Here is an 8,885-nt window from a genome sequence, read left to right as displayed (position 1 = left end):
CCACCGTATATTTAAGTCATTGACCCTGAAAGGGTTAAGTTTGTACAACCCCGATTCACCGCTTGGCGATTGCAGTATTCATAAAATAGAAGGATTACCTGCCAAATTTTAAAATAATGCGTGTCTGTGCTAAAAGAACACAGGCAAGAAAATTCCTACAGTGGTATTTCTTGCTGCTTATAAGTTTATGTAGTTTTGAGATGTCCGAGCTAATGAAGAGGTTACAGGAAGTTTGACCAATTTTAAACTGCAGGATCACTACAACACCCATGCATGGGGGAACTAAAGGAATGTGTGCGGAAAACTTGAGATAAAAATTCACATTTCGAGAGCTTTGTCAAGTGGTTGTATAGACTGCTTTTTTTCTTACCCCCAGTTTGTACTGCAAACTGAAATAAAGCTTTGATTTAGAGCCATTGCAAAAAACGCAATGGTGGCAGCAAAAGACTAAGTGCAAGTGTGGTGGAAATGGATTTTTATTGACACATTTACCAAGTGTGTGCAACACGCAAGTACAACCACATTTGATAAGACATACCAATAGTGGTGCAATTTAGGGCAAGGCAGATAAGAACCAATTGCCTATTTGACGTAGGGGGCAAAGGAAAAGTGGCTGCAGTGTTGCAAAGGAGGAGCATGAAAGAAGTGAATGCTGCTCATCTAATACATGGTCGCTTAGCACAGCTGACCACAGCTCTGAATAACCAGCTTCTTGCTAGTCTTGCCATTCTGGGTACCTAAGTTCTCCATCTTCTTGACGACCTCCATGCCTTCAACAACGGAGCCGAAGACCACATGCTTTCCGTCAAGCCTGGTAGAGAGAGATACGAGCAGAAAATTTAGGCACAAGGCAACATATCACTACTTCTTCGGCACAAAGGTGGGCAGAGATAACATTTGCTAATGTGCAGGCTTTAAGGGCAGCTGGGAATTTTTAGTACAGAACTATGCAAATATGACAGACATGCTCACCTAATGCATGCCCAGAAACAAATTTAGCCACTCCCTGCTTACTGTTTGTGAAAGGAGCAACAGTGCTGCCTCTTGTGAAGCCAGGTCAGGAAGGGGGCACAGGTTTTAAGGGGCCAACCATTAAATAAAAAGCTTTTATCAGCGACATGCAAGCAAATGCCAAACTTGATACATTGCAGTACACAGTTATGTTTCCGGTAAAGAAACTCTGGCTTGACTGGCTGAAGAGAGCATGTCACACTGTTGCCACAGCAATGCGAAGGTCACAAAGCAGCATCCATTCTGGGGTTCTGTTTCAGATGCACATGGCAGACAATGGTCATGAACCGTGTGCAGTCACATCCTGCCATAACGAAATTAGCAAGACTCCAGATTTTCCCACCAAGAACTTCATATGTGCAAGTTCCAACATCAAATGCAATTTTGGCATGCTTGCGCTTGCTGGTAAGCAATGAGGCAGCCAGCCGGAGGCAACACCATAATGTCGAAAGGGGAATAGTGCACTTTATAAAGTTTCTCTTGAGCATGACCTTTTGTGGGACACACACACAAGCAAAAAAGTTTAGGTCACAGCAACTTTGCTGTTGCCAATTTCACCTGTTTCAGGGACTTTCACGGAACAAGCTTGCTCAAGGCAGGGCAGAATACATCCAAGGATATGGTTTGAGGCCAATGAGCAAAGCTTTCGTGAAAAGGCCACTTTTCTGCGAAATTTGGGAGAATTGGCTGGCACGAGAGTATGCAGAGCATTTATGAGCTTCAAACAGCAGTAATTTAGACGTACAAACTTGCAAATGAAACCAGTGAAGTTTTGCGGTTGATATTCCCAATGATAGTAGACTTGTTTCGAACCTGGGCTTTTTTATGCAATCGGGGAAATGATGAGCAAGTGCCGTATTTTGAAGGCAATGGAAGTAATGATGCAGCCAATCATAGACCCATTTCTGTTATTCTTCAATATATTAAATTTACTTTGATGCTTGAACATATTGAGTGAATGCCGCTCAGATATAGAAAGTGTTGTATTAGAATCTGCTACATTACCTATGAAGGAAGCAATAACTGTTTTGAAAACAATTTCGTTCGGCCTGTTGAAGTGCAAGCAAAAATTACAGCATTAAAAAAATGATCCTTATTGTACATCTAGAAAGCCTTGTGCCAAAATTGTAAAATTATGCAGATGCAATGTGGCTGAACAGAACCAAGGTAAAGTGTGCCATTGCTTGGAGCAAATCAGACTATTTTATTTAAAAAAAATTTAATTACATCATTAGTCTGCAAAAAAAGAATGCCACACTAGTTGCATAGTCTGTCAGGCTTGGAAAGAGCAGCATTTAGCAACAGAAAGCTGGGTTGGGAATATTGCAGATGTTCTACAATTTGAATGTTTTGCTCTGAATATTTGAGAAATTGATTAATAAATCGTAACTATTGTAAGGCGAAATACAAAAAGCAGACTTGCTCAAAGTGACTGCAGAGAACATTACCGCGGGTTTGTCCAGCTACGTGGGATAAATGGTATAACATGGGGGTAGTAAATTCACAACCATGCATGTCGACTAGAAATTTCAGCCGATAGTCCAACTCTGTCGCAACCACTCTATGATACAGGTACATTTTAGAGCAAACATTTGTTGAGAAAAGCTTGCAAGAGCGACAAGTCAAAGTTTTCGAAAAGTGGCTATGAAAGATTAGAATGTTGCTTCCGCATGAGAGAGCTCAGAACGCAATATGCTAGGCAAAGTCCCACACTGGCACACCAGACCAAACTATTGTAGTCTGCCATATCGGTCACTAAATGTGTGTATAGCACTGAAAATACTGCGAATGCTTTCATGTAGAAACAAATAATCTTCAGAGCTTGACTCAAATGAGAGCCGCGGTTTTGAGACTGGTGCAGCAAGTGATCAAGCAGCCACGACGTTTAAACTGGCAAACTGTGTAGGCTGGGTGACCATCGCACTCCATGCTGAAGAGAGCCACCCACTTTTTTTTCAACATAGTTTGCATGTATTTTCTTTGAAACAATGTCTTGATTACTCATCACCAGGCACTCTTTTTTTTTCTATTTTTCTAATATAGATTCACTTGGGGAGAAATAACTAGTGTCAAGCAGTTTCATTTCATTTTTTACCTTAAAGACCCCTTGCAGTATTGGCCCCTTTTTTGCAGTGCACCGCACGTGGACTTGGCAACAGTGCAGAAAGACTAAACCATTACTGCTTCTAACTAGCTTCTGTATGTTCAGCTGTCGGAAATGCAACAGTTTGCTAACGCACTGGGCCCCAATCATGATGGATTGATTCATGTGGATTGAAGACCCGTGCAGTAGTTGGCTGCAAAAATAATGACTGGCATATTAAGGAATGGAATGAACCTGTATGGCCAAGTTCACGAACCGTTTCTGCAACTGTCCGTACGTGTTACTAGCACTTTGAGATGTACGGCTTTCTTCAAGGATACAGAAATTGGCTCATCTGCCAGTGTTGTATCTCTAACCTTTAAAGAAGGTGCCTCAGCCCCGGAACATTGGCGAGAGTACCGCTCGTTAAACAATGACAAAGGGAGCAGTGCTGCTTCCTGCCATAGTTTTGCACAGTCTATACACATCTACCCCAACTAAGTTACTCACTTGAATATATGTGCACTATACAGGGTGTTGCAGCCAACTTTAGTCTGCGTTTAGAAATATGCGAATGCCACGTAGCTGGACAGAACCTAGGTAATGTTTGCCATTTCTTGGAGATATGTGGATTATTTGTTGTGTTCTGCTTAATTTCATAATTAATGACCTCAAATATAATTAGATGAAAAGTGCCAATGAGAAAATTGCAGAGCAACTTGAAAAACTCGCTATAGAGCTTTCTGTAGCTCAATACGTGCTACATAAAAGTGGTTTTCCGAGCGTGAAAGAAGCCCGCAAAATTGCCATGCGAATGGCCGCTCGAGGCACTTTGAGTATTAGCGAGCTTCTTTCATGCTTGGACAAGCGCTTTTATATTGCACGTACCGAGGAACAGAACGCTGTATCGGGAGTTTTTCATGTCTCTCTACAATTCATTGACACTTCATTTAATTATAGTATTTAAGTTGATTAATTAAAGTAATAAAGTAGATCGAAAAAATAATCCGAGTATCTCCAAGTGACAGCAAACATTCCCTTGGTTCTGTCCATCCACGTGGCAGTCGCATATTCTTAAAACTCTGGCTTAAGTAAGCTGGGACACCCTGTATATGCACAATAAATGACTGACACCTATAGCGCACAAATGGCTGAAGCTGAATGTTGCACGACGGTCTACAAGGGTAAGCAAGTTGCTAGGGGCAACAAATCTTTGCTACAAGGTATTACAATGTACAGAATGGCTACGTTTCCAGCCTTGTGCACAGCAAAAATAAATGTACCGAAACTGAGCACACCCGCAAATGATCAGGCATAAAATAATCAGACAGTGAACGGACAGAGGAAACTGGAAAATGTGGCAAGCTGCTGCTTCAAAACATTTGCCAAATAAAGAACGGAGAGCAAAACACGCTAATCCCGATTTAATTCACAAGTGGACAGTTTGGATAGCTTGGAACACATTTAGCCACACATACAGAACCGGGGGGGGGGGGGCACCAGGCCCTTTCCAATCGAGCGAGTCACGAGCTCCCTGTACCTAGCCATGTGGTCACCTCTCAACCCCTTAGTGGGGACAGCTCTGTATACATCTTCATGCTTTGGCGCGGGCACCCAGATGATTTGGACTGCCCACTAATCTTTCAATGTCTTGTTCCGACAGATGTGGCACTGCTTGGCTTTTCAATTTGGAAACAAGTTGGGCCACAGACAATAAGCGGGGCACTGAATATGCAGGCACATGTGGTTGCTTATGTTATTGAGATTAGAGTGTCTGGAATGTCAGCAACATGGTTTTTTTTTTATTTAAGCAAATGACTGCTCCTACTTCGACCTGCCACGGTGGGAGGCAGAGCAATACATTCGGATAAGTTGCATTGCGTTCTACCACGATACTACTGGCCCACTGCACCCGCAGCCATCCCAGTTTGCTAACAGGTAAAATAGCAATTGCTCTGCGCATGCCAAAATGAGACACTAGTTGCACGCAATTTCTAGAACAAATTGCAGAAACAAAGCACTATAATCAAATGAGACTAGTCTGCATTGTGTGTGCACAGGACTTTTTAGAGGCGATTCTGAACAGGCAATAGATTAGCCCTTGAAATGGCACTTCAGCTTTTGTCAGGACACTGCATGCTAAAATCAGCACAGCAAACTTTGCAGAAACACGTGGAACTGCAATTAAACTGCTAAGTGACTGCAGTCACTGCCAGGTTGGCTACCATAGATGGTGAAATGGAATCTGCCAAGGGCCGCAAATTTGTAGTGATGCGTTCTCCCGATGCTAATGCCTTTCGCACTCTATTCTGGGCAAGCGTCAAATGCGGCTACTCGTGAACAGCGCTGAAAGGCACTAGCCTCGGGTAAAGGCATCGCTACAGAATTGCGGCCCATGTCTGCACTGCCAGCCACTCGCACTCTTAGCAAAGCAGCACCATAGCGGGAAGAATATGCAAGATGGCCTCCACGCAAGGGAAATCTATGCTCTGTACACTTCTAGCCACTATTCCTTCATGAATACAGCAGAAGTAAGGTGCAAGTATAAGGAAGGTGCCTCTGTGGCTCGGCCAGTTCGACGCATATTCCTTCACGAGACTGCACTTCGTGCTTGCTGGCCACGGTTGTGGCCGTGTTGAACGTAATCGACTATTCCTTTAATAGGCCTAAACCCCGAAAAAATTACTTGACATCCCCGAGGATCATGCCTGCATCTTCACAAACACACAAACTATGAATCGCAGATAGACGTGCAGCTTTCAGAGACATGTGCATGTACATTAAATTACGATGTCTGTCCACCTTCCCAGCGTCTTGCCACAGAGCAGTACGGCACCACTTCTGCTCAGCAGTGCTGTGTGTTCACTGGACGGAGCCTATAGCAAACAGGCTATTGAGGACGTCATTTTCGAGAACAACGAGTTAAAGCACCAAGTTTGCAACTCGTACCATTCTGCAAAATGCACCTTATAAATCATGTAAAGTGGGCAAAATTGTATTATACACCGCTCTGAAAGATACGACTAACTTTCGAGATTTTTTGTGAAACCCCCAAGTTGGAACTTCAAGCTAGCTGCAAAGCAACATATCAAATTTGTCTGCTTGTACTGAGTAACCTACAAACAAAATAAGGAATGACACTAAAGGAAAAAATATTGTATTTGGGACTTCGCAAAGACGTAGAATTTAGAAAATTTACGTAAGAAATGCAGGTTATGATAGCATTTTTCAGCCTAGTGGATTCAATTGTGCTAAAGGAACACTACTTGACCCAAAATTGTACTGAATGGGCAAATGGAGCATGGCAAAAGTGATGTTGAAACTAAATGAGGAACATGTGAACAAAGGTCCACAACTGAAAAAAAAAAAAAAGAAAAGAAAATGCAAGATGAAAAACTAAATTTGGAAATGAAATGGTACAAGAAACTGGTCTGATGAAGTTGTGGCCATTGCAAGATGTTCAAGATTTCGGCGCAGCTGTAATTTGGCACCAGATGTCGAAGCTACAAGATGATATTGTAGCTTCGGCAACAGCATGTATGGTATTGGGGCACAGAAGCTGCACTGGGCGAGGTATTCATTGTTAATGCTCACTTGAACAAAAAGAACCTTGCCATTTCTAAGAACGTTGCATACTTGCAGGGGGAGAAAAGGCACTCAAATAGCTAATAATGGTACGTGCTCGCATTTTCAATTGCGACGAAGAGCAAACCTAAACAAACTTACCAAGGGGTCCTCACAGTGGTAAGGAAGAACTGCGATCCATTAGTGTTGGGGCCAGCATTGGCCATGGACAAAATACCTGTGTTGGAACAATAAAAGAAAAAAAGTAAAAAAAAAAAAAGTTCAGACACTTGCATGGGGCGGATACGCTTGAGACGGTTGTTATCAGCCTTGCCGACTGCGAATTGAGGGCGCCGAACAAAGTAAATCGCGCTAAAGAGCAAGATAAGACAAGAATCCTACCCGGTCCAGAGTGCTTCAGGACAAAGTTTTCATCCTCGAACTTCTCGCCATAGATGGACTTGCCACCGGTGCCGTTGTGATTCGTGAAGTCCCCTCCTTGGCACATGAAGTTGGGGATGACGCGGTGAAAGGTGCTGCCGCTGTAGCCAAAGCCCTTTTCTCCAGTGCAAAGAGCCCGGAAGTTTTCTGCAGAAACATGATCGCGGAAAACGCACGCTATGAGTCATTCTGCGACTACTGACGCTCATCTCAGCTTGCAGCCACGACACAACGTGTCCTTAATTGGAAGACGCACACCAATGAGTTAGGGTTAACTTACCGGCGGTCTTCGGGGCCACATCCGATCGCAGCTAAAGAAAGAAAGCAAGCACATTACAATGTAGAAGTGCACCACCTAACGCGCTTAAGGCAAGATTAAAAAAATTACACCAGCTTTACAGGGAAAAGAAGTAAGCAATATTGCCGCAATGTCGCAACCACCGACTGCAGTCGATCATTTTGGCGGCAAGAGTTCGTACATATTTTCAGCTGCCATAGCGGGCGGCCACATTTTGCATAACAACAGATAAGCACTTAAGTGTTTATGAAAACTCGGGGTATGGCACTTTTCGCCGATGGATAACACTTCACTAACTTAAAACAATGACAATCAACGTAAGCCTAAACATGCCTTCCACGCAAGTTCTCTAGATTATTATGACGAAAGAAAACTCACTACAACAGAAGCAATTAAACACAATGTTTAAAAGTAGATAAGCAAAAGTAGAAACGCGTGTGCTAAATCAAGTGAATCGGTAACTTTAAATACAATCGTGAGTGGTGAGAACGCCATATCTTCAATCGAGTATTGACGGCATGCTTCCATGTTAAAAACCACCTTGCGTTATCCTCAAATCGTGTAAAAGTAACTTACCTCAATTACTATCCGACCCAGAGGCTCGCCGTTGGCAGTGACTTCGAAAAACACCTTCGGAAGGCCCATTTTTCCGGCGGCTGTCGCAAAGCTGCAACTCAACGGAATAAGGGGTAACTTCAAAATGCCGGCTTTCGGGGAGAAAAAACGGCTTATGGCTACACGCACGTGGGCCATTATATACGCGTCGCTGCGAACCGGTCTTACCAGGCTTTTAACAACTTTACTTTTCAGATGAGAATTATCGCTTCCAAATGTAACCAAATTTTATCTTTAGCTGCAGTTATTATTATTGTCAAGAGTGCACTTTCAGCAAGACATCCGAAAATATAACGGACTATATCTTCGCGCGCGCGTGTCCCCAGCGCATACGCTGTGCGGCCGTGCGGCTGTTTTATTTTAGTGTTCATGTGCCGGAAAGAGCCAAATGGGTGGGTACTTTTCCGCTTAAGCTTTGCGTACTACCTGACAGATGACGCGGTAATCGCCAGCGATTCCTTTGATGGAAAATGGTGTTTCGGTTTTCATTTTGGTTCAGAACATTTTTGTTGATATGCAAACCCATGGCATGTAGAATCAGAGCAATGTAAATAAAACAAATGCAGGTGCAGGCGCGGCTTGGCGCGCTCGCCGTTGAGATACGACAAGCGAAAGCCGAACGAAAGAAAGCATCCCGAAAGCACAGGCAGGCAAAGAAGGTGCAGTTGCCGCAGGATGAAGTGGCCAGTAAATGGGAAATATACCGGGGGAAAAAGTATATGGTTCAAATACTGGTGCAAGCAAAGATAAAAGGTGAAAGTGAACGTTAGTTGTCAGAAATACGTGAGAAAAAGAAAGCCGCACCTAGAATATTTTGGAACCACATAAAATTATTAGGCAGATAGTCAACAACAATATAACAACATATCCAGA

At 43.2% G+C, this 8,885-nt stretch overlaps 1 protein-coding gene across 1 annotated transcript; it reads right to left on the bottom strand.

The window, feature by feature from the left end:
* Positions 1-458: 458 nt before the first annotated feature.
* Positions 459-8,216, bottom strand: LOC126547457 (peptidyl-prolyl cis-trans isomerase-like). The gene is made up of 5 exons (XM_050195466.3): positions 7,974-8,216; positions 7,380-7,410; positions 7,061-7,246; positions 6,821-6,896; positions 459-811 (listed from the first exon to the last, which is right to left on the bottom strand). Exons 1-5 carry the CDS (start codon positions 8,148-8,150, stop codon positions 676-678), a joined length of 606 nt encoding a protein of 201 aa, XP_050051423.1. The 5' UTR covers positions 8,151-8,216; the 3' UTR covers positions 459-675.
* Between the last annotated feature and the right edge of the window lie 669 nt (positions 8,217-8,885).

The sequence above is a fragment of the Dermacentor andersoni genome, chromosome 1 (assembly GCF_023375885.2).
Source record: "Dermacentor andersoni chromosome 1, qqDerAnde1_hic_scaffold, whole genome shotgun sequence".
Classification (NCBI taxonomy): domain Eukaryota; kingdom Metazoa; phylum Arthropoda; class Arachnida; order Ixodida; family Ixodidae; genus Dermacentor; species Dermacentor andersoni.
This window is presented reverse-complemented; position numbering and strand designations above follow the sequence as displayed.